Here is a 25641-nt window from a genome sequence, read left to right on the forward strand (position 1 = left end):
ACTTGTATTACAAAAACGCTGCCTTGCTGTGAATTACAACTTTGTCATCCTTTAATGAAGCTTACTGTGGAGTTTTCTTAATTTTTATGAGGAGACAACATGCCATTGCAGTGCACTGTGTTGGAGCTAAAAATATATTTACCATACTCCTAAAAGCAATTGGAGTCTGTAATGAAAAACATAGAAGGGTGTGATGGGATGGTGTTCCTCACATTTTTTGTAGTGTTGCTGAGTGTTTGGTTTCCAAGGCTGTACACACCCACCAGGCCTCTGTCCTCGGTGAAAACTAGTAATACCTAGGCACTATGAACTTAAGTGTTTTTCTACCAGTTCATTTGGAATCTACTTGAGAAGCAAAGGGGCAGGGGAAGGAAATACAAATATACTACTAAAAGACTATCACAGTAAGGTTAAGTATATAAATAAGGCTTTTTGTTATGTAAGTAGTTTCAGGTTGCTCTAGGTACCAGTTGGTTCTGTGCTTGTGACTGACCGTAAGCTGAGTAGTTCCTAAGTCATGTGTCAAAACCACTTCTGATGCTGTGTTGAGTTCTTAAAGTCTGCGTGAGTAGTTGACGTTTGTAGGTGTGTGTCTCCCCACCTGCTGCTCAGGTTTGCTGTGACAATGCTTCTGTGCCAGCAGATGCGATCTGCTAGGGAAGTAAAATGGCTTTATCCAGAAGGAGAAGTAGTTTGCTCCTAAGCACACGTTTCTGACTTTGCAGGCTGCTATTGTGAGAATCATGAAAATGAGGAAGGTTTTGAAACACCAGCAGCTGCTCGGAGAAGTGCTAACACAGCTGTCCTCGAGGTTCAAGCCACGAGTTCCAGTAATTAAGGTATGTAAGAACTGCATCTCTCTGAACACGCATTCCAGGATGTGAGGAGATAAAATAGATAAAAATGCATGCTTCTGGATTAAAAAGAGAAACCAGGGAGATGGGATGCATAAGGAGAGATTTTTGGAGTTGTAAATAAGTAGGAAATATTTTAACCAGAAATACTGTAGTTCTCTTATGGTGACATGCATGTCTTGTATTGTTGGCACTGGTAAAACAGTAGCTTGGTTGCATCTTTTCATATCACTGCCAGCTTACAGCAGCCTCCGCTCCAGCCTTACCTCCTGTTCCTGCTCTCCCAGTTGTGAGAGAACCAATGCTTGTGGGCTGGCCCGAGAGAAGAGTTTCCTGATGTATTCTAGAATAAAAGTGCTGGGGAATGAGGGTCATTATATTTGTTCGTTGTCACCCATTTGTTTAGAGGCCCCACCAGTGATTGTTACATCCACAGCAAAGGGGATGGATGGGGCAGAAAACAGGCAGTGGAGAGCACAGATGCTGAAAGCTGCAGCCAGTCAAGCTGTGAAACAGCTCCTTACTGCAACTGCTGCTTTTGGTAACAGTACAATAAGCACTCTGCATCTTGGTTTAACTCTTTATTTGCTGTCTTACTATAAAGTTGCTCAGCCTACTGATGATCTCCCAGTCACTACCCTGGAATGGCATCAAGTAAGCGTAATTCAGTTTAGTTGATTAGCGAAGTCTCCTAATTGGATGTGGTCAGAAATGGGAGATTGGATTGCCATGGTTTGTGCCCTTTGCCTACTCCCATCCTCTACTTGACATGAAACTCAGTGGTCAAAATTGTTCAAACTTTGTAGCAAGCACAGAGAGGGCTGTTTTCGGCCAGTGTCCTACCGCTTATGCTTGTTTCTCCCACAGAAATGCATCGACATCCTGATTGAGAAGGAGTACTTGGAACGTGTAGATGGCGAGAAGGACACCTACAGTTACTTGGCTTAACATTTTTATTAGCAATTACTTGACTGTGTGACACTCAGCAGATAGGTATGTGATGGAACGAATGAAAGCAACAGAACTTCATAGCAGCCACCCTGCTGCCATTTGGACCTCCCTTTTTAATAACTGAGACCAGGACTCCCATCAGCCAGTCTCAGATTTACATCAGAACTGCTCAGGATTGATACATTTCAAGTATGTAAATATGGACACCAATGCCATTTAACCTAATTTAATAACAGAAAGGAATCAAACCCTTCTCCTTAAAGGGTTGCATGCTACTGCATTTAAATCAATACATTGGCTATATGATAAACAGCTGCCATCACAGGCAGCACTTATAAATGTTGGCAGCACTTTGAGAGCAAGTCTGAATGGACCCATGTGTAATCTGCTATGAAAAACCATTTGTATAGTGTGTTTCATTTTTTAATGTGTGATAAATAAAAAAAATTAAAAGATTTCTGTACAAGTTGCATTTGGTTTTATTGTTTTAAGTTTCATGACTTATCTTTCTAAATGTAAATAAAAGGTATAATGGTTATGAAAGCTATAGAAATCGGTTTTGCTTTTCCTCCTTTTCCCTGTTTTCTAGTGATTTAAAGCACATTTTATTTTCTGAAGAAATTGTCAACCATCACCCAAAGTGCATGTTATTTCCTTTTCAAGAGGAAATATCTGTGTTTTGAGAAGAAAGTTGTGATGATTTCATAGATATATACAGAACAGAAAATATTTAGAATATATGTGGCAATACTTGGCCACTTGAAACTGGAGCTATTTTTAATAGTGTTCAGTATGCTATAAAATGCATCATACTTGCCTTAATGCTACCCTAAATAAACAAGGTTTAGGCTGCCCATTTCTTTGACTAGAACAGAAAATTGAGTGTGTTCCTAAAGATCAGTTCCCATGAAGTGCAATGTGTGATCTACACATCTATGTACACATCTGTTCATTGGCCAGGCTTACTCCCATTTGTCTCACAAGGTTGGGTTCGGTATATACATGTGCAATGTGTATGTTTTCCACATGCTACAAAGCAAAATGCTACCATCCTCACCATCAGTCTTGTTTTTGTTAATTTATATTTCCTGTTCTTGATGGTGAAAATAACCTCTCTGAAGCCAAGCCCTTTCTTCCCCTTAGAATTTGTGGTATGTTCAGTGGTTGGGCATGAAGAAAAGAGAGCCATGCTGTGTGTTGATACTGTTTTTCTCTGAGGGAAACAAATTTTTAATGGTTGCAGCTGAATACTGACCAACCAAAATGTCTGGGTTTTTAAAAAGGAAAAAGTAATTATAAAGTGGCATTATATGTGATCCAAACTGGTTTGGAAAATGGGGGGAAAAAAGTCCCATGCCCACTTGAGATTTTGAAAGGTTGCTATTCCTATTCCAAAATAACTAATTGCACTGAAGACTGTCAGTATGGGTAATAGGAGGATCTTTCTTGCTGTTCAATTTTCAAATTGTTTTTTTGAAATTTAGGAGACTGGAGCTCTTGCTGCTTTCTGTGGTGCCATGTGTGTTTGTTTTTTGTTTTAAGATGCTTGTTTTTGTGAGAGCTAGTAGATTTTTTTGTACCAGGATGCAAGAGCAGTATGGTGACAGAGCAGCAGGGTGAATGATTATCACATGTGGAAGGCCAGAAATAACCTGCTCTGAGTTGCCTCTCAAAGCCCAGCTTTAACCCATCACTGTATATCTCATATGCTGTTTCTTGCAGAGCTCTACTTTTAAAACCCAACTGCTGTCACTGTAGCTTCAGATCACAGCCATGCTTTACCCAAGCAGGGATGTTTTGGGTTGTTTGGACATGATTTGGTGTCTGGTGTGGTGGTTTGTTGGTTTTTTTCCCCCCTCATGAGGGGTATAAATTCTTAGTTCTTTGGCCACCACAGTGAGAGGGCTGTGACTGCTGTACTTGAGTGTTCTGATGAACAGGAAGGGTGAGGTGGAGCACCCTCAGTGTAGAACAGGCCCTGTCATTAGTTGACAAGGTTTCTTGCAGTCAGTTTTGCAATAGTGTCCCTGTGCCTGTTCTCCCCCCCCCTGCTCTTTTGGCTGGAGGATGGTGTTCAATGTGGTAGTAGGCTGCAGTGTTCAAACTCAGCTGGCAAATCAGAAATAAAGGTGGTAGCCCTGTACAAGACCCAAACAGACAACTAGCTGCAATCTAAAGAATTTTGGATTAAAACATGTATATAAAACATTTGTAGTAAGAGACAGTAACTGTGTAACAATAAGAAAAATAATAGTTGCTTACAGATTAAATACCAGATGCAGAAGAGAAACATGTGTAATTACTGTTGCTTTTCCCCTCTCATTAAATGCATCTACTGCTGAGGGCCAGACACCTTGTTGGGACTAAGGACTGACAAGTGTAGCTTGATATTGGGATTAGCTATAGGAACAACTGTACAAGTTTCTGAACTGCAACCAATGCTTGAGTGAATGGGAAAGTGGGTTCCAGCCAAAGGTTTGTGAAAACTGCACGACCATAACTATTTTACTGGGGTGCTATGCTGAAGTTCCCACCATCAGCTTCCTCAACTAGATGATAACACAAAATTCCAACTCAGTTCCAGTAAAAATGAAGAAGTTCAAGTATCCTTTATTCAAGGTTGAAAAATGTACCACACCACATTATTGCAAAAGTTCATAGGTATAAAACACTTTGCAGCTGGTGAGAAGGCAATAAAAAGTTGGGTTTTTCTTGAAATTTGTTACTATAAATTACTATTACAGTACTTTGCAAATACAGAATTTCAAATTGCATCATTTTTATTTTTCTAAAATCGCCCACAGTACTAGAAATTCCTGAAGATAAGGCAGCTGTTTAAGAGAAGAGGTAGCTGGTGTCAAGGGATTTCCATTTCTCTTTCAATGCCCACATACTTAAGGGCATCAGCTTGGCTATATCTAAAATTAAAAAAAAAAGAAAAAAAACCAGTAACACTAAATGTTTCAGCTTCCTTGTTCTGACATAACAACACAGCCTAGAATACCCCCATACTTAGATTTCCTATAGCTTCTTCACCACCCAGGGCCTTTATTCCTTGTGTGAATTTGCAGATGCAGATCAATGCCGACCCCCTCCCTCAAGAAATTGCTTTTAGAAGAGTTTGACCATGAGGAAACAAAATGCTAAAATTTCACACTTTTTCATCTCAAATCTCACAGAAACACAGAAAACAACTACATTTCTCAAGGTAGACTTACTTATATAGTATCATCACTTAGTTTTCTTCTTGATTTTACAGTAAAGTGTGAAAAGAATCTTAGTAAGCACTTCTTTGTAATGACACAGAAATACTACTTGCCCATTTCTGAATGACAGCAGAGAAAACCCCTACCAGTACCTAGGGAACTCTACCAGATAAAGTTCAATACACAAGTCTACCAGGAAAGGCTGTGCAGGTCTGTCCCCATTTGTCACTAAACTTTTCTGTATAAACTTTTCTCTAAACTTCTCAACAAGCTGCTGTTCCAAACTTGTGCTCTTGACCAGTTGCTCTGCTAATGTCAGTCTTACTGTAGTATGTGGCTTAGAAAAAAAAATGCAAGAGGGCTGCTTCACAGCTGCTGAGACCTGAGGTGGCAAGGGGGCAGGCACTGAAAATACGCTGAAAGCTACAGTTATGATAGGAAGAAATGACAAAAATCCATTTACCAACCTGTAGTCAAAGAACAGTTCTTCACCAGTCTGAATGGCTCTTTTAGCAAATATTCCTATTCTGTGATCGCCATTAACCATCATAACTGTTTAAAACAAATTTAAGCTCACATTAACACAAATACTGCTAAGATACTTACAGTAAGCATCTGATAACGTTTCATACATTGCTAAAAGCAAGTAAATTTAAAACTTACCTTTTGCATAGCAGTTGGGATTTACTGAATGGTTTGCAAATCTAATTTTGTTGCCCTTGCGTGTTGCATCAACCACAAAATCTGGGGAGGGAAGAAAAAAATAAAAACCAGCAAACACCACAAATGATGGATAGATCACCTACAAACATTTTTGTGTCTATTCAGTACCTTTTGTGCTTGAATTTTAGCAGCTGGAAAAGCCAACTGCTCGTGGAAGAGCTGTCGCATCATCCTACCATAGCTATATTGTTCTGCAAGACTCCAGCTGTTCCTGTTGTCCCACCCTGTTCATTCCATTTATCTCCTGCCACAGTGGCCCTACCTTAGTTTCTCATTTGAAGCTTCTCTAACTTTATTCCACAAAGACAAGCTCCATAAATATGTTAATTCAACATTGACATAAATCAGCTTTTTTTTCCCCTTTTCAAATATTTTTTAGTATTGCACACACCACAGTACAGTCTGTATATTTCTCAAGTGGCAGTAGCCACATGTCTGTCTGTGCTTTTTATTCCCTTAATACAAAATTATCATCATAACTTACTGCTAATTTAAGTCACCGTGAATTATTTCAGACAATACTTGCAAGCTTTTTCAATTTAGGCTACTTTACTAATGCTTACACATAATTTTACTCTATGAAGTTCTACTCAGCTCATCTTGTATATTCAGCTTATGTAATAGGCTCCATCACTACTATCTAGTTGACTTGCCTTAAGGAAAAAAAAAGCACTAGCTCTTAATATTAGGAATCCACACGCTACTATGAAAAGATCTACAGAAGGAAAAATTTCTTAATGTTAGCTGCTGCTTGCAACAGAACAGAGCTGAACAACATGGTTATTTTATTTATGCTGCAAGGGTTGTGATTAGTACATACATACCATTATTCAAGTTAAACAGAAAGCTGCACATGTATTTGTCGTATACTTTTCCTCTTCTGTCTGCCTCATCCTGAGAAATAATCTGAAAGAAATAGTACTTGTAAAAGGGACCATCCTCTCCCCTTCTGTAGCCTTAGCAGCTTAAGGTCAAAAAGCCCATCAGACATTCTGAAAGAAAGGTGCGGTTTTTTGTTCTCTGGGACTGAAAATACTCCCAAACATGAAGTACTGTTTTCAGCAAGTATTCAGCACTCAACCATGGTTTGCTCTTAGCAAAAAGCACAGAACAAAAGAAAGAATTGGCTTCTCATCTCAAAACCAAGACTGCATACTTGATTCAGGATTTTCTTATTACAATAGCATATAATTTAGTGAAAGCACCAACTGAGTTTTAGTACTACACTAATGATTTTGCATAAAATTTCAGGCACGTCTAAATTGAAATTACATCTAAGATAAAAATGACACTCCAGCCACTTCTCACAATAACCTATGTCAAATTTTTTGTGACATGTCAACCATCTAGCTCCTGGGCTTCGAGCCTCTGACAGCAGCACCTGTATACTTAGTCAATCACATCTCTCCCTCTAAAGAACACGATACCAAGTTAGAGACAAATCTCTTGGTCCCTGGCCGACACACAATTTTACCAATTAAGCCAGTGTTCCCCATTCTTACCTCACCACAGTATTCAGAGATGAATTCGTTCTTCTGTACAGGATCTTTGATGAAGATTCCCCAGCCTGCCACATCTGAAGGTGCCAACAGCAAGTGCTGCGTGAGAGAAAATAAAGAGGTTTTACACATGTTTGGTTTGGATTTGTTGGGGTTTTGTTTTAGGGTTTGGTTTTGTTTTTAATTTTATCACTTAATGAAATGTACCCTGGGGTTCCAGGAGAGAGGACAAACATGTACTCTAATTATCAAATGCACACCAAAATTACAGCTTGTGAATCAGATGTTGCATGTGAAAGAAAAAACACACAAAGTACTTGAAAACCAATAAAAAATCTAGTTTAACTTTGAAATGAGGGTGTTACATAAAAACATGCACACTAAGGACTTCAAACTAGAAAGGTCTGCAGACAGGAGCCCAGTACTGATTAGCTCAGTATTTGAGAAAACTCATTTGTGAGAAGACGTTCCAGAGCAGAAATAAACCTTGGTTTCTTTATCTATGTATTTGTTTAACAGAGCTGAATGGGCTTTTGAGACATCTTCAGTAGACTGTATACAAGTTTGTGTCTTAGAATCAACAACTGAAGAAAGAAATGGCCAAACTTCCTTATGCTGATCTAGGGAAAGACTGACAAACTATCAATTTAAAACAACAGCCTATTTTCAATTTACAAGCAAAGACTAAATGGGGAAAAGGAGATATTCTACCACAGTGTTACACAGAAAACACTAACTACTTGGTACATGATGAAATGTACACAGAGCTTAACAGCAGCACTAGAGAACCTAAGGTGACAGCCACCTCCCTTTCTGTTTGTTTTGGGTTTTTTTTGTCCTGTGTGACAGCACGGAGGCAAAGAAATTCCATTGTCTGGCATAAAAATACAAACCTACCTCAAAACCAGAAATATAATTGTACAACTACATACTTTTTTGGATCCTCTCTGAATGCTGCAGTTCTTGCAAGAAACATTTTTGCTGTCCCAGTGGTCGGCTGCTCCACATGTTAAACAAAGGTCAGGATCACATTCACGTACAGCTAGGTAACATGGACACTGCTTAGTGTTGCATTGTGCTTTACAACGACATCCAGGAAACCTGTTTTGGCCTAAAAAGGAATATGGAATACAAAAAGGCCAAGTATGAAAAAAGTACATTGTAAAATTAAGAGTGCAGATTATAGCATATCAGAATATTAGAAAAAACATAGCCATTGATATCTGTACAGGACTTTCAGAAGCACTGTAAATTTTTGTCTCGTCTGATTTTACTTTAGTCTTCCTCAGTTTTATGTCTTAATACTGTTTTTAACTTCATTCAGTGACTAATTAGGAGGGTCAAATTAAATTGGACATGTGCTCATTTCTCACACGACTTGATGTGATTTGCTGCTCTTGCAAACACGGCAGTTCAGGTTGCCTGCTAGTACAGTTAATGTTGGCACAGTGATAGGAACTTATAGATAGCTTTTAAATGTTCTACTTACATTCTGAGCTGCACTGGCAAAACTTCTCACAGAAGTTTTGAGCAATTACACATGGACATGAGCTGTCACAAGGCTGACGTGGATGATCACATGGCTGATAGTTGTAAACATGATTCGATGACCCATCTGAATAAAAATAGCAACATTTTACCAAGTTGAAAGGTGCAAACAAAGAATACGCAATGCCCTTCACTCTTTAAAGCAAAAAATCCCTTTTAGTCACTTACACATAAAACCCCAAAAAATGAACAAAAACCCCCCAAACCTATAATCAGTGGGATTAAAAAAAAAGAAAAAGACACCAAACCAGAACTGTAACGTTAGTTAGGTGCTTGTCACCATTAGTTGCCCGCTTCCTAGTGCACTTCATTCTTCCCATTACTTAGCTGCTTCAGGTATTCAGAGCTGAAAACTACCTCCTGCGGAAAACTGAAAAACGAAACTACAATGGTATAATTTCCTGTGTGAACATGTTCTAGAGCAACACTGATATCATTCAGCAAAGTAAATTTGCTCAAATACCCAGTCATTTTTACTCTGGAGCAACAGTCTACTTTCAAACAGACACACTGGCAAAATAATACCTGGTCATTATACCACTGTGCTTTCCCAAGTCAATTTTCCAATACAGACAATGCTGACATCTTATAGGCAAGGAGGGACTATCAGGGACAAGTCTAGAGCTCTACCTATAGAGCAGCTAGGAGAATTCAGTGCTATCTAAGTTATATTTGCTGCTAATACTCCTGAGTTTGTGTTGGGTGTGCATGTATTCATAAATATGCTCATTAGCAATCAGCAAACAAAAAGGAAAGACACTGATTATTTCTGTTGCTAAAGTCCCAACCACTCAATAAATTTTAGGATAAATATTTCTAAAATAACCCGTTTCTAAATAACAAATGCCACTTTTTAACACAGCTCCTGTTGTTAATATCATTTGTATTTGTGCTTCAATGAGGCTGTACTTAAAGGACTGTAAATTCAGTCTCCATCCCAAAACAAGAAGGAATTATACAGAGCTCTTCCAGTTACATAAACCAAACAGTACCTTTTTTCCCCTACAACCTCTGTAATGAGAGATTACTTTTTTGTTTTTATTCCCCCTATACTCTCTAGCTCCCCATGGAGAGTATATGATGGCCTAACACTAAAAAAAACCCCACCAACCCAAACCCCCAAAAAACCAAAACAGCAGTAGTAGGATCTTAGAAGTTCAGGACATAAATTGAATGGAAAGATGCTAACCCTTTTTCAGCTGTATCTTTCTGCAATGAGCAGCCCACAACCTGCAAAAACACAAAACAAACACAAGAAGGTTGACAGGAACTCCTCCTGCAGTGGGCTGGGAAAGGCAGCTGCATCTTGTACCCACACTTAACTTGAAATGGGAAAGTTTCTGCTAAGTGCACCCAAGTCGCAAGTGGTTGCAGCAGAACCACCCCAGCCTCTTGGAGCTGACAAAAATCAACACTCTGCAGACTGCTCCCTCCCCCTCCCCACACCATGCCTCTAGTCCCAGGATTGTACAGACAAGCAGCCCCACCTGGCCCAGGCTAGAGGTGCTTAAATTCAGGTGGCCTTTAAGGACAGCCTGCAGAGAGGCGGCTACTGGAGCAGCAGCAGCCGCAGGAAGGATATGGAATTGCAGATGCACGAGCGACCTGCCAAAAAAGGAGAGTGAAGGTCTCTCCACTGCTTTGTGGGACTTGGACCCAGCACCACACTGGTGGTCTCCTACAGGTCACAGCCAAGTATTGCCCTTCATGTGCTGAGCTCCAAGTATATGACAACAGGAGATCACATCTGACGCAGCCACACTGATGCAATATCGGTATTTCTTTTCTCCTCTTTCCCTGTCAGCTTGGCTAAAAGTGGCAGGTTTTTGGTTTTGTGCGTTTTTGTTTTGGTGTTTTGGTTTGCTTGTTTTTAAGAATAACTTTCTTTTAGTCATCATAACATAACTCACTATACTTTAGAGTTCTTGTAAGTTACAATTACTCCTTTTATTTTGTATCCGTTTCAGACTGCAAGCTCTTCAGGCAGGAAATATCTACTATTCCACGAATGGCAGTGTCAGACACAATCAACCAAAGACACCTGTCTGGACCTTGGGTACCAAAAGGAAAACCAGACTTACATCTCAGTAGTCTTAAAATTAAACTAAAAACATTGATTTATCCTTTTTCTCCAGTTCTATCCATTTCAGTTAGCACTTGAATTTAAATGAATAAACATAATAAAAAAATTGGACTAAGGATTTTCAAAGTTCATATTTCTTGGAGTTTCTTAGTATGTCATATAGCAACATTAAGAGAATGTGGGAGAAGCCTCACTGCCTGGCTAAATAATACATGGCTAGCTGCACTTAGCAACCTCACTTTCTGTGCAGATTTACTTATAACTGGTCCAAAATACTAGTGAACACATGCACTCAGAAATTCCCAGCACAGGACACTTAGAAAACTATTCTGCCTTTCAGTGAATGCAACACTTGGAAGTTCGCGCTCTGAAAAAAATATCTCCTGCTGTAACTAATTAAATAGGAGTTTTTAGGTACTACTTCTTTCATAAAAGCATGATACCAATTTCTACTTCAACCAAACAGTGTGCTGCGCTCTCCCCAGCAGCTGTAGGTAAACAAGAGTGTCTATGTAATTGCACTTTCAAAGCTTTATAGTTAGACTTCATGTTAAGTGCTCAACAGCCCACTTTCTTACCAGCATTTGAAGGAACCCATACAGGTTAGAAACTTAGAGAGGCAGAATTGTCTAAGTAACTGATGTTAAGGGGAGGGCACAAACCCAAAGACTATCAGCATTATAAAGCACTAATAAACAGATGACATTGCTATTAAAGAGTGGCTCACTCGAGAATAAAGGATACCAACATGTATTTCTGAGTTATGAGACCCTGACTGTTTGTAAGAAGGTAGTTCCCATATAACTGAAAGAAGGAGTCCAATTTTGACAAGGTCACCCGAATGTGACAAAGATTGCCATCATCAACAAAACTTTCAGTATGCCAACAGCTCAGATAGAAAATTAAATACGGCAGTCACAACAATGAAGGCATCAGCCGAGCCACTCTTGTAACAGAGCCTGGTGTCACAGGAGGAAGAGACCCTGGCAAGAAAGGAACTGGAGACATACAGTGTGAGCAGGTATTGCAAAGAATGACAGAAAATAACATGACGCAAGCTGCCAACACTGACTAAATTGTCAGGAGGTTTGATTAACAAAATTAATTTTACGTTCATTAGCTTGTACCTTTAAAAAACTGCCAGTAAGCACTGCAAGTTCCCCTGATTACTGCACAAAGCTGAAGCCTGAATGAGCACCATACTAAAGGTGGACTAATTTATCTATCTGCCCTATAATCTGCTATTTTGACCAGAAACAAAAGGCAAGGTTCTAGTTTCATGCACCAGGAAGCAGAGGCAAGGAAAAGACAGAAAAGCTGAGAAAGCACTTGTGACTCAAAGCTTCAGAAAAAAAGGCAAATTGGAAACTCAGTGCCAGATTTCCAAGCAAGCAGGTGGATTTGTACATCTGGTTGCTGACTTCTGCAGGACAGCCAGCTTATAAAACAAGTGTCACCAGAAGCATTATGTCAGAAGCTGTGAAAAATATTGTTCTTCCCTGCTAACAACCTAATAGATTATGCCAGTGTTTTCAGGAGGCACCAGTATCAGCTAATCAGGTAGCAGAAATGCATTCTTCAGAAGAAGCTACACTAGCATTTCTTCCTCTGCACAGGGATACTCTACTATCTGAAATAGCACTGAAAATTCAAAATAGATGCCAATTATGTCAATATATGTAGTTTTGTCTCTGTGGGGTTTGATGTTCTGGCATCACTCCAAAGACTTCTTTTCAGTCCCCTAAATCATATCACATCCAAGGCCTGTCCCCCACTCCAAGACTCAGCCTTCCAGCCAGGTGGCACCTAAGGATATCTGTGCCTGTACCTTTTGCCTGGTAACAGTGAGAGTTTAAATCCCTATAAAAAGACACCCTGAACTCTGTGCAGAACCACGTAAGCTACTCGAGCACACGCAGTGAGCAGTAGTCCAGCAGAAGGTAGTGACAGGAAGAGGAAAATGAAGAAATGGGAAATGAGAAAATACTTTCACATAAAGCTTACTAAGTAAACTCACATCCAAATAGGGGATTGAGGGAAGGGAGGAAAACAAAAATAACCAAGAAGCAGCATTACATGGCCCTGCAATCAATAACACATCCTTATCAATCCTGAGGAATGAGTGCCAACCAGTTAAAGCAAATACAATTCATCTCCCAGCAATGGAAGAAAATGCACATGTAAAAGAATGAACAGTACTGAAGCATCCACTCTCAATGCACATGCTTTTCTGAATTCATTCTTAGTTTAGATTTTTCTATTGGCTTCTATGCGAAGTACTTACTCCTCCAGCAAAGGAGAGTTTTCACAAACTGACAGGTTAATACATAGGACAGGACCTAACACTTTCTATGTAGTTTTTTTGGACAGCCAGTAAGTCTCCTCTCATTTATAAGGCTTATTATGGCTGTCTAGTAAAAATCAGATTGGAAGGAGGAAGAGAGTATCTTTTACCATCCAAGAAGGAGGTAGTCTCACCAGCTAATTGCTCACCATGCTTATACGGGTACAGCTAGATCACAGGGGAAACAGGAAAAGTCTGTAAGAAGGCTTGTAAGAAAGCCTGCATTCAAATCAGTTAGAAGAGGCCATTAAAATCAAACTTCTGCTGCTGCTCTTTGGTCAATGTTGCTTTTGCTCAAAGGCTGTCTACTGCACATACAGATGGAAAACCTGCAGACCACCAAGTTCCCTGCAATGGAAAAGTGCAAACAGGACAGAAGGGTGTTCCTGGCTCTAGGACTAGATTTACTCTAGGAGTAAGTAAACTCAACTCAAAGAAAGTTAGGAAACAGAGAAAGAGTTCCAGATGGTTTTCCTATTTGCTAGATGTGCGAATGCTCAGATGACAGTGGTATGTATGCAGGCTAAAAGGTCTTCCTTTTTTAAGACTACTGCACGTAGAAGAATGGAGACAGCTTGATTGCCACGTATTCTGTGAAATCAAATGAAAAAATTACCTCCTTCCTTCAATGAGAGTTAAAAAGAATTAAAAGGTGTTTCAAAACAAAATTGCTAGCATAAAAGTTTTTATACTGGCAACTAATAAGAACAAAATAAGATCAAGACACCCCACATAGTGGTATGTGCTTTCATTTATCTGGAGAAAAACAAACAAACAAACCAACCAACCCCAAAAAAACCCCACACACCACACATACAACCAACAACCAAATCACAAACCAAAAAAAAGTCTCTAAATTCCTCCAAAACAATGTCAACCTGGTAACTATACATTCTAGTTTAGCTTCAAAACACATTTGAGCCGTTTAGTTGCACTCTTCAAATAGATGTAGTGGCACTGTTTTCATAGCAGTTTGCATGAAGCTGAAAGCAAAGCAATTCCTAACTGCACACTCTGAATATGCACTATGGCTACTAACTCTGGATTTAAAGAGTCAAGCATGTCAAACGCCAAAAAAACTTGAAAGCTGTGCCAAGACCATTAAAGCAATAGTTTTTGCTCAGAAAAGAATCTCTTCAAGATGCTCACAGAATCTTCTCCTAGCTCACACCAGTTGCCTCTACGCTACCAAAGCAGAAAAATTCTACTCCATGCTAACAGTAGCTTTGAGCCGGTATCACAAATTTCACTAAGCCTGGAAATAATAAATATACTTAGACAAGCTAAGACAGAAATAAGAACTGATGGGAGAAGAACTAGAAGAACAAACTTGGGGGAAAATAAGGATAAATTAAGGGGATAAATAGGCAACTTTATGGAAAAAAGTTTACTTATTGCTTGCAGAAATAAATGTTCTTGCCAATTTTCAGTCAGCTTTTTATCTCCTGTGTTCTTATCCCTGGGAATAAAAATAATCAATTAACAGAAATTGTTTCAGACGATCTTTGTGGCTCTGGCTTGGTTTTGTTCTTCATTGCAGCTTCACTTTAAGTAATAATTTGTTAACCTGGTTCTTGAGTTGCTGTTCTAGTTGATAATAAAACTAGAGTGCTACAAACAAATAGAGTCTCTTAAAGAAAAAAAGGCAATCTGACTGGTTTGCTACAACATTTTTGTTTACAGATGATCTTAATCTTATCAAAGAATCATAGAATAGTTTGGGTTGAAAGGGACCTTTCAAGGGTCACCTAAGTCCAACCCACTACAATGAGCAGGGACATCTTCAACTAGACCAGGTTTCTCAAAGCCCCGTCCAGCCTGGTCTTGAATGTTTCCAGGGATGGGGCATCTACCACCTCTCTGGGCAACCTTGTGCCAGTGTTCTACCACCATTACTGTAAAAAACTTCCTCCTGCCTAGTCTGAAACCTCTCCTTTCCTAGTTTTAAACCACTACCCCTTGTGCTATTGCAACAAGCCCTTCTAAAAAGTCTGTCCACATCCTTCTTACAGGCACCTTTTAAGTACAGCAAGGCCACAACAGGGTCTCTCCAGAGCCTTCTCTTCTCCAGGCTGAACAAACCCAACTCTCTCAACCTGATCTCACAGCTGAGGTGTTCCAGCCCTCTGATCATTTGTGTGGCCTCCTCTGGACTCTCTCCATTCTTAATAGAATCTTAATGGAATACATTCCACCATAAAAAAAATCCATGAGTTTTAATTTACAAAACACCATATAATCATTATTGAATCCCACTATAATGCTCATAAATTTATTGCTGAAAGAAAATTAAACCGTAATATCTTGAATGTTAATTACAACCAGCTTTAGAGTATTTCTAAACTAAACTTCAGTTTGATTACCTGCAGCAATACACCTACAAGAATCGGCTAACAAGAATCTGGCTGTTAAAGAGGTTAAAAAGAAGGGGGAGGGCAACAGAAGTGGAAGGGTTATACTTGCCAATGTGGTAGCACTTTTGTCTGAAACCAAAATGCCATTTTGTTTTATTGCTGCAAATTTTGTTTTTGAAAGCAAAAGAAGAGTTGCATGACTTTTCCTCCAAAATACTTTCTGTTCTGATCCCCTGTATTTATTGTTACACTAAGGTTATTTAGTAACAGATTTACCTGTGTTTCCTTTTCTTCTTTCTGGGAGGAGTATCAACATCTTCAGCAGGGACTGGAGCAATAATACTAGATTCCTTTACTCTAAACTCATACACCTAACAAGAGATACCATAATACATCCACGATAAATCTCTCACTAGTACAAAGTTGCTCATTTTCTAACTTAGCATGAATTCCTCCAACCAACAACTTACAGATGCAGTCACAGTCTCTTTTCAATATATTTAAAGCTGTTTATTTTTGTCATTTAAGAACAGATAGTCTAATCTAAACCTGTAAATTTAACTTAAAAACAGTTTTAAACCTAAGTTTTATATAGTTGTGTCACGAGTTCTGGATCATAGCATTCTTGGGAAACCCAAGAAAAATTAACCCAAGAAAATTAATTTTCTCTTTTAGTAATTAATACTGGTATTACTATACTTCACTTTAAAAAGTAAAAAGCTATTGTCCTTTGTAAGAAGCTTCCCTTTCTTACCTGCCTGCACGTTTTGGTCCCAATTAGTCTGGCAATTGCACAGAAGTTGTCATAGTATGTGCCAATAAGAACTCTAAACATTGAGGCTTCTGCACCACTCCATTCCACATTCTCCGGAGGCTCAATATTTGGCTTCATCTTTATTGGTGTTTGACACCTGGAATTCGCTTCTGTAATAAATAATTGAGAGTACGGGTCAATGTAAGGCCATGTTTCAAAAATTCACACAGCCCTTAAAAATGTCAAATTATTAACTTTAGTTAAAAACATTCCAAGTTGCTGTTGTTTTCTATCCAAATGCCACAACAAAACAGTACTTTTCACATGGCTCTTAAAGAAGTTAAAAATTAGGTAACACTAACCTGTTGAAATTACACAATCTCATCTCTATACATAAATTGAGATAATCTGGAAATTTTGTTACAGGGTTCTATTTCTTTAAACTCATATTCTTACTCTGTCTTTTCACTCAGTTCTGTACATTCCACATACATGGCTTCTAAGATCACGTGGCTCAACTTGGTTTTATACTCTCAAGCACTGCAGCTAATTGAATAATGAAGCATTGAGTAGCCTTACCAGAGGAACTGGACGTTTCATCTTTCTTTTCTTCTTCTTCTTTATCATTGTTTTCTCCTCCAGTTTCAGTTCCAGCTTCTCTATCACTATCTGTGTCTTTTGATTCCAATACATTTATTGTCGGTGTGCTGGGTCTGCTGGTGTTGTTTGGAAGTCTTCCCCTCCGGCGGCCACCTGGGCGCTTTGGTGGTGTCTTTATACGCTCAGCAGTCAAGGCAGCTGCAAACTCCTTTGCACCTTCCTAATCACAAACCATTGAAATTATTTTAATGAAAATTGTAGTGTTTTCACCCGTGGTCAGGGTTGGGGAAGAACATGTTCCACTTGCATACTGTGTAACTTTTAATTATTCTACAAACTAATCATGTACACACAAATTCCAGTTAATTGTACTCTAATCATGAAAATAAATACTTCTGATGCTAACACGAAAAAAGAAAATCTACCTTTACAAAATACTTATATCAGTAATTTAGTTCCACTTTCAGTTTGGCTGCCAAGTAGAAAATAATTTAGTAGTAAGTTTGCATTTTTCTAGATCATGGGAAAAAGATATTTTCCCACAGAGAATACCTTTCAAAATACAATAATTCTTCTTGCACATGGCACCTACAAAATACGTATTCCGCATTTTTAAAAATCCAATCACTGGCAATTTGTTTTCTAGTAGAGAGGGGTCCGACAAGGCCTATCAAGATTTTGGATTAAAAAAATTACATTGTTTTGCATACTAAAAAATTACTGAAAGTAGGAAAGAGATTTGAAATTACATTACTAAGGACTTCCCCTTATTAATTTCCATCTTGTTGTTTCTTAAGAGCATATATACTGGATGGAATCCACCTTCGGCAAACTAAAAAAAACCTACAATTTTTTGTCGATACATAACTTAGAAGCAAACTAAGTCTGTAAGACCCAGTTCTTCTGACTAGATGGGAGACAGTAAGCAGCAACACATTATTAGGAGGTAATAATCTTTCTTCCCTAAAAATCTCTCAGGCTACATCTAATAGAGCTAAAAATTCCTTCTACTTAAGACTTTCATTTGCTGATTAGAAGTTCTTTTTTCTTTTGAAGATAACATACTTGACTGCAAGTGGCCCACAAGTATGCATACTATCATAGATCCAGCATGTTCTTACACAAAGTGTAGCTTGCTATACTGCAACTAGCACTGCTTTAGCGAATTCTGACATTTGAAATTATCTTACCAGATGTTGATAACAGTGCGGTCCACAAGGCTTATTATCTAATGCTGTTTCTGTATTCTTTCGTTTATAAGTATTAGGAGTTGCATGGAATGCTGTTGAATCAAAACACCACATTTGTAAGTTTTAATATTAAAAACACACTAAATATCTAACCTCAAACATTATCTAAAACACAAGGTTTATCAGAACTAGAACAACACAAAAAAAAAACCCCGCACACAAATGGGAAAACCCTACAAAACAAACACCATCTAGTAACATTTGACTTACCACATAAATACAGACAGCACATGGATAAGTTTTGCATGTGCCCGTTTACATCTGTGAAGATGAACATCACGTTTGTTTCATGTATCAAGGAAGGCTTGCTATATCTCCCCAACAAACAGAACAAACTTTATTTCCACTACCATGTTAAACAGAATTACTCAGGGCTTCTTCTACTAACGCATGAGCATCTCTCAGTCCATAAGATGCAGGTGTTCAATTTCTAACTGGTCAAAAAAATCCAACCCCACAAACTTTGGAAAGGTAATGGCCCCAGTTTTCATTTTTGTTAGTGAGAACTACAGAAAGGAACTTTTACTCTAGTAGTTTATCACCACTCCAGCTAAGCTGAGAGGTGATAAAGAGTTCAGTTCCTATATCCCAGCTGCAGTGTAAAAGTAAGTTAGCATCACAGTTACTACAGATCAGAACTACCCAAATTAGGTCTGCAACTTGCAGAGAAGTGTCTGTTAACATATCTGATGGTCTCTGTGTACGTTGCAGAACAGCAACTCAGAATGGAGCAGAACTGAGTACATTACAGATGCAACATGAGCACTTTTATAAGTTTCCTACCCATTCCCTTTGCCAGAGCTTATCTCTACCAGCCTTCCCTTTGTGCAATTTCTGCCTCCCAGCAAGATGTTTGCAGAGACTGACTTTCCTGGTTTTGCTTAAAGTCTTGGGAACTCTTCCATATCCCTTACTTAACTGAAGACTGGAAAACTTGAAGCTGGACTCTCACCAGAACTCGTATACTTATGTTCCCAAATTACATTAGGAGCTTTCTAAAATAGCATCCTTAGTTTTCTGCAATTCTTTTTTTAAAATTCCTCCATGCTCAAGGAAAAAAAAAATTTTTTTGTTAATATCTAGAGATAGATATTAAGATATCAATAAACACTCTTTCCCCCCATAAATGTGCTAACAGTGGCATATACAACTGCATGGAACAAAAATGAAGAATATATTCAAGTTTAATAAGAAGACTACTCGATGCTAGCTGTTTGTTTCCTAAAACTCCGTGAACACCTATAAAAGATGTCCGTCTGAAAATACATGATGACAAGCATTGTAAAAGCACTTATGCTGCAGTTTTGCCACAGCTGCAGTTAGGCAATTGTGACTTACAGTTAAGTTTTTCAACACTCAGTGAATAAAGCACTAATGTTCAAACCAAAAGAAGAAATCCCTGCCCTCTCACCCATATTAGTCTGTAAGGGCTGTTCTGTACCAACATCACACACATCTTTCTCCTTTCTTAAGCCACCACCATAGGCTTTCCTACTCATATCTAGATTGTGCATGAAGCTTCCCTTTACGACAGTCTACTAAGCTTTCAAGACTGAACTTTTAAAATGCATTTCCTCCCTTTTTAAATAATGTGGGCAAAGCTCACATGTCTTCAGACAACATTTTTAAAAGCAAATCTTGTTTCAGTGATCTGGTTTGCAGCGCAGCTCCGCAAGTGCTTGTTTTAGCACCAGTGCGGGGGGGCAACCAGTGATGGTGAGCACTTCTTAAGTCAGCTTCTCTGATGAAGCCACTCTGTCTTGGAACCATCACTTCATGCTCCCCTTCCACAAGGAAAGGTGTGCTAGAAATCAAATAATAAATTCTATAATTTTTTGTCTGTATTAGTGACAGCAGCACATGGGAACCTCAGGGAAACAATGTATTCTTCCAAGACTTTCTTAAAAAGATACACAAGATATAAAAGTATCGCTAATTAAATATTGCATCACTTTCACCAGGGAAATACATTCAATTTTATAAATCTGGAAACAAACAAAAAGCTTCAATTTTCCACATACAAACACATATATACATAAAAATTATTTACAAGCGAGTATAGGAATGTAATACATGCACATTGTTGCTATTAGCACTCTTTACTCTCTTCCTCACATTCCAGTTAAAAGTTTTTGTGTGGCATGTCACTTCTCATATATTCATACATTCTGTAGGTAAAATATGTTAAATAAAGAAACCTTGCAATTTAATGCCAAATTATTCCAACTTTTTCCAGCTTTTAAGAAACAATAAGATGACAGGAGCCCCTCACCCAAAAGCGGTGGGGAAAAAGTAAAACAACACATTTTTGAACACTGAATCTTTAAATTTGCACAGTATACTGTTTCTTTTATCCAGGTTTGGGTTTGTTTGGGTTTTGGTTTTGTTTTGTTTTTCACATAACTCTTTTATCCTGTCTTCATACCACAAAGAAAATAATTTTGCAACAATGCAAAAGAACAGTAAAACATTCGCAACCCATCATCCATATCAGAATGCTACAATGTGCACAAAACGAAACTATTCTCCTTCATGTCACTTGCAAATGCAAACATCCCTCTCAAGTTCATTTGTACAAGGTTCTAAAATAAGTGTTTATTTTTAAGAAAATTGTTTTCCTTCAGACAATAAAGAAATGTTTAGTCTGTAATGCAGTGAAACAAGTCAATATTTGACTTTTTAAAACAGCGAGACCTCAAAAATATGCTATATCTGTTACTTAATACTAGAATAATATTGTGTATTCCACTATTTCAAAAACACTCAACATAGTATAGTACTGACAACTACAGTCAGAATCTACCACTGTTGCAAGGTATTTTTTGGGAGGATTGTTACGAATAAAGGACCAGAACAAGAACAAAACTGTATAGCTGTATTATAAATCTTGCAAATACTAATACTAAGGTTTTTTTCAAAATCAGAAACAACACTGCAGAATTTCATAAATAAATAAACTACATATTTCTTCAATAATTTCCCTAGGAAAGTAATTCTAAACCTGCTTCACTAAGCATGTTTTCTGTCTTTGAGATTTATTACCTGTCTTATCGCCAATGGGCTCAAGTCTCATATTTTTCGTAATGTGAAAGTACACAGGCAATAGATTAGCCTGAAATGTACATTTTCTTCATAGTCAAGCTATTTGGGAAATTCTCCCTACCTGATATTTTTCCTTCTTCTAAATTCTTTGTTAGTCCAGACATTTAGGCATAATTCCTTGCTGCCAGCAAATGAAGTCGGTACACAAGTTTTTTCAGTAATGTCATCACCTGCACATAAAGGGATTGCCAGGTCGTCAAGGGGACTTGATATGTTAAAAATCTAATGATAACTTTTCCAATATTTAACTCAAATGTTCTAGAATAAAGATTTGAGACTACATAAAACAAGGCTAATCTTAACAAAAATGGAATCTAAGAGGGGAAATTACAAAATCAAACCCACATCTAATAGAATTCCTGTAATTTTTTTAATTTTCTTTGCCTTCTCCAGAGATTTGTGCCTTTCAAAGTACACATCTGATCACTATAGCCCACCATGTTAATAAGGTAATTAAACCCAAAAAGTCATCTGCAGAAGCCAGGACATCATTCTGTAGTGCTTGGCAACTGTATGAAGTAGAACACAGGGGCAACTGATTAAGGTGCTAGTAAAAATGTTATGAACTTTTTAAAAAAGTTAAATTGCTAATGCAGCCTTCGTATAACCAGAGTAGTCTTTTTTGATAAACTACTTGTTCCCAGCAATGAATCTGGTGGATTTTGACCAGCAGACTTACAAATACATGGAAAGTAAAGAGGTCATAAAAGTGGCTCAGTTCTTAACAGGTAATTCCTAGCAACGGACAGACACACAGACAGACAAACACCAATCCTCTTTCCTTGGTGTTACTAAAGAAAAAAGCAGAAGGAAGCAATGCATCCAAAGCAGTGACCAGCCATTGCAGAGGTGGCATTTGGATATGTCTTCAGGGAATGGTGACTGAAGCATCAGTTTACTACATTCAGTGTCCGGTCTGGAAGCTATTACATATAGTAAAAGTGCGAATCATACTTCAGGAGATCTCTTTGCAGTGGTCAAGTACCAAATAAACTTTTATCAGTGACAAGGTATGTGCTGCATAAGCTGTCACGAAGAGCATCAACATAACTGGTAACTTCACAATCCATCTTGACACAAAGGTACATCTTGAATGCCTCCACAGAAGTGTTATTCTTCCTTCTTTCTGCTATGGCCCTGAAAACCTGAAGAGATGACTTAAAGTTTGGGCCTTTTTTTTCATGAGGCATGATTTAAAATAAAGCCTTGGACATACACCACTTTGGAAAGAATACTGACTTGTTTAGGGGGCTTATCAAAAATCACCATCAACGAGAACCTAGGCAATCTTTTAGCATAAACACTTTGTCTTCCCTCCAAAGGTTATGAACACAGAGAAATGGGGCACAACACATTCAGCTAAAGGATGCTGCTAGTGTGAGAACTGAGGTCCTACAACCAATCAGTGACATGACTCTGGACTATAACATTGCCTGAAACTGGCACTTAAGAACGTGTGAAAATGAACAACACTATGAACCCATCCCTTCACAGCACTAGGGGAAGTCTCACAGAGATGGTGCTCCAAAACTGTGTACTGGTAACACCTGGCTCCTCAGAGTAGTAGGTACCAAAATGTGGTCTGTGGATTCTTTCAGCTCTATTTTTAACAATCTGCAAAAATTACTATGAAAAGCAAATCTACATAAACTATGCAAGTAACCAAATACATGTGTATTTTAAAGGAGCAAGACATCTTCACTGGAAAACGCCTAAAAGTTCATAAAATCAGTGAGAAAAATAGCCTAAAACCACTGCTGCAAAAGTACCTAAAGTCTTCTGGGGTGCTATTGTAAAAAGTTCGTTCCCATTACGTGTGGACAACGCTTTCTTGATGACTTAAAAACCAAAATCCTTTTGTCTTGGTTTTATTATTGGTGGCCTGTATGGGGATAAGAGAAACCGTGACACCTTTTGAAGAAGTAAAACTAGACTGGTGCTCAGTCTCCCTGGTAGACTATTGAGAGTGTCAAGAACTTGTAAAACCACTACCACACAAATGCATTTGCCAAGAGGTAGAATACAGCTTTACTTCCCTGTCCTACAGACTAAAGTTGCACACAATGCTTCTTAGTATGAGTCATCCAGGCAACTAAGATACTTCTAAACAAAACCTACAGCTTCACAGAACACGCTGTGTTGAAGCTGGTTAGACAAGGCAGCTTAAACATTATTCAGAAGCAAGAGCTTCTTTCTTTGTATTTTCAAGCAAGGCCTGCCAACAGAATGCAAGGAGAAAGTGAAACTAAAAGACCTAAGTCCAAAAGCCACAAATACTAAAGAAACTAGGAAGAGGAAAAGCTTTTCCCCTCCGCCATCTGAGAACTACTCTGTTCCTCTGCAAAACTGAAAGGCAACTAAGCAATACTAAAAAGCAGCAGCACTGTGTAAAGCCTTCAGTGTGAAGTACAAATACAGTTAGATTGCACGTGTGCTGGATAAGGAGCTGCTGACAAAGCACAAAGATTTCTAAATGAACATGCATGCACACTCACAGTGGAACATGCAAATGAACAGTTAAGTCAAAAGAGAAAATTAATTTGAAATAGAGCTCATCATAGCATTCGACTACAAGTCGAAACCACTTTACATTTGACTGTTAGGTTCCCCTTTACCTGTGACTCCATTCTCAGAGAAAGAGTTATCTCAAGTAGCACTTTAGAATCGCTCTTATTCTTCATGCTTCGCAAATGGAAACTAACATCATTGCTGATGCTCTTGTTAAATTCTTGCCCCCAAAGAATGAGGCAACATGAAAGCAATTCAGTAGAAAGAATATCACAATTTCTAAGACTCTGAAACTATTCTTCAAATTACCAGGTACAAGTAAAGTAGCTAGAAAGTAACCTGAGAGAATAAAGAATAAAATTGTTCACGGATATTCATTCCACCTGCTGGAAAGTGAAGCAAGCCTGATGAATAACCAGGTATTTTTAGGGAGAAATATATTCCATTCTCCATGCACAAACTGAGGAAGTGTAACACCGAAACAGCAGTAGAAAACAATGTAGTTTCCTTGAGGATCATAAAAAGAGAAGTAATACTACAGGTTGGTCCAAGCCAGGAATTCTATATGAGCTCCTAAATGTAAAAAGCAAAACAAACTACCCCAAACAGGTGCATTCAATTTTTTTGAGGTATAGTTTTCACTGCAAATAGATGTTAATATGCACACATTGTTTTCTTAAACTTTAGCAATATTACTGCTTTTATTTTTTCTTCTCTTTCCTTCCTTCTGTACTGCATCTTATGGTACTTTTAAACTAAGAGATATACAAGCACACTATAATTGCACTTACGATGTAAGAAGCAATCATATTTAAAACAGCGCCTGCAGAAGAGTGTGTGAAACGAGTGCAGGCTTTGCTCCCTCTGAACAGATTTAGCATTTGGTCCATCTATGTTTGGTGTACACTCAGGAGGAAGAGCTCCGGGAAGCTGCTGCTCAGTGAGTTCTTTGTATCTTAAAAGAAAGAAATAGAAATTATTTGTTCAGTATAATGAAAAAAAACAGTAATTTTTGATTGCAGTACCACTTTGCATTTTCAGTGACAAATTTAAAAAAATTAAGAAATATGTGCCAGCTAGAGAGGTAAATCTGTCAGTGACATGACAAGTTATTGATTCCATATTCATTAACACAAATATAAAATTGGCTAGGAAATAATGCGTTTGTTTTCTAAACCATCATCTCCTCATATATATTACTTACTAACTCCAAAAATGAGACTTTAAAAAAGTTTTTATTTTACCACCTCAAAAAAATAACCATACATTATTAAACACATGCAAGCACACACTTTTCAATAGTTTAAAGGGAGGCTAATAAGCACCTCTGTAGTTTTTGACTCTGTGGGAAAAGCCAATGCCCTTCAAATGTCACTTGCAGAAGTTACACAACTGCCATAGAACCTACCTGCAAGGGAGACCATTCCTAATTGACAAATATTTAACAAAGTCAAGGAATCTTTTTTTCATAATGCAACATAGCAATACATCCTAAAATACTTTCTTACTTCTCTTTCAATTCTTCTGCTGTACCCTTGTCTGGAAACATTGAGGAAATGGCTTCAAATATCTTGTCAGAAGGAAATTTCCGAGGTGGGTGGCTTTCTTTCTCTGTCAAAGAAGCAAAAAGTTTGGAAAACAAAAAAATTATATTTCTGCTCCTTTGCTACTTCAATGAGGTGTTGAGAGAAAGGGGGACTTCGCCAAAATCCTAATAAAAAAGAAGCAAAGGTTTTCATTTCTAAATTACAGACAACTTAAACTGCACGAAGCAATCTTTACTGCTGAGAGAACTCTACTAGTAAAATGTGGAGAAACCATTTTTTCACCAGCTGATGGAGATGGCAATTCAGAACTCTTGCATA

The 25641-nt window shown here is 38.1% G+C and overlaps 2 protein-coding genes across 10 annotated transcripts in view; one reads left to right on the forward strand and one right to left on the reverse strand.

Moving 5' to 3' along the window:
• The window catches only part of CUL1 (cullin 1), a 54850-nt gene extending 52492 nt beyond the window's left edge, over positions 1 to 2358 (forward strand). For all 3 annotated transcript variants that reach the window (XM_065052120.1, XM_065052122.1, XM_065052123.1), the window contains 2 exons: positions 726 to 839; positions 1722 to 2358. In XM_065052120.1, the coding sequence (XP_064908192.1) occupies positions 726 to 839; positions 1722 to 1802 (195 nt within the window). In that variant the 3' untranslated portion in view covers positions 1803 to 2358. The remainder of the gene's footprint in view (positions 1 to 725; positions 840 to 1721) is intronic.
• Positions 2359 to 4383: 2025 nt separating this feature from the next.
• Positions 4384 to 25641, reverse strand: part of EZH2 (enhancer of zeste 2 polycomb repressive complex 2 subunit) — a 49590-nt gene continuing 28332 nt past the window's right edge. For all 7 annotated transcript variants that reach the window (XM_065052126.1, XM_065052127.1, XM_065052129.1 and 4 more), the window contains 14 exons: positions 25285 to 25387; positions 24568 to 24731; positions 18107 to 18198; positions 16896 to 17136; positions 16317 to 16486; positions 15839 to 15933; positions 9971 to 10011; positions 8723 to 8848; positions 8166 to 8344; positions 7237 to 7332; positions 6559 to 6640; positions 5675 to 5755; positions 5479 to 5563; positions 4384 to 4723 (listed from right to left, as the gene is read on the reverse strand). In XM_065052126.1, coding sequence (XP_064908198.1) covers positions 4663 to 4723; positions 5479 to 5563; positions 5675 to 5755; positions 6559 to 6640; positions 7237 to 7332; positions 8166 to 8344; positions 8723 to 8848; positions 9971 to 10011; positions 15839 to 15933; positions 16317 to 16486; positions 16896 to 17136; positions 18107 to 18198; positions 24568 to 24731; positions 25285 to 25387 — 1616 coding nt within the window. In that variant the 3' untranslated portion in view covers positions 4384 to 4662. The remainder of the gene's footprint in view (positions 4724 to 5478; positions 5564 to 5674; positions 5756 to 6558; positions 6641 to 7236; positions 7333 to 8165; positions 8345 to 8722; positions 8849 to 9970; positions 10012 to 15838; positions 15934 to 16316; positions 16487 to 16895; positions 17137 to 18106; positions 18199 to 24567; positions 24732 to 25284; positions 25388 to 25641) is intronic.

This window comes from Columba livia, chromosome 2 (genome assembly GCF_036013475.1).
Source record: "Columba livia isolate bColLiv1 breed racing homer chromosome 2, bColLiv1.pat.W.v2, whole genome shotgun sequence".
Classification (NCBI taxonomy): domain Eukaryota; kingdom Metazoa; phylum Chordata; class Aves; order Columbiformes; family Columbidae; genus Columba; species Columba livia.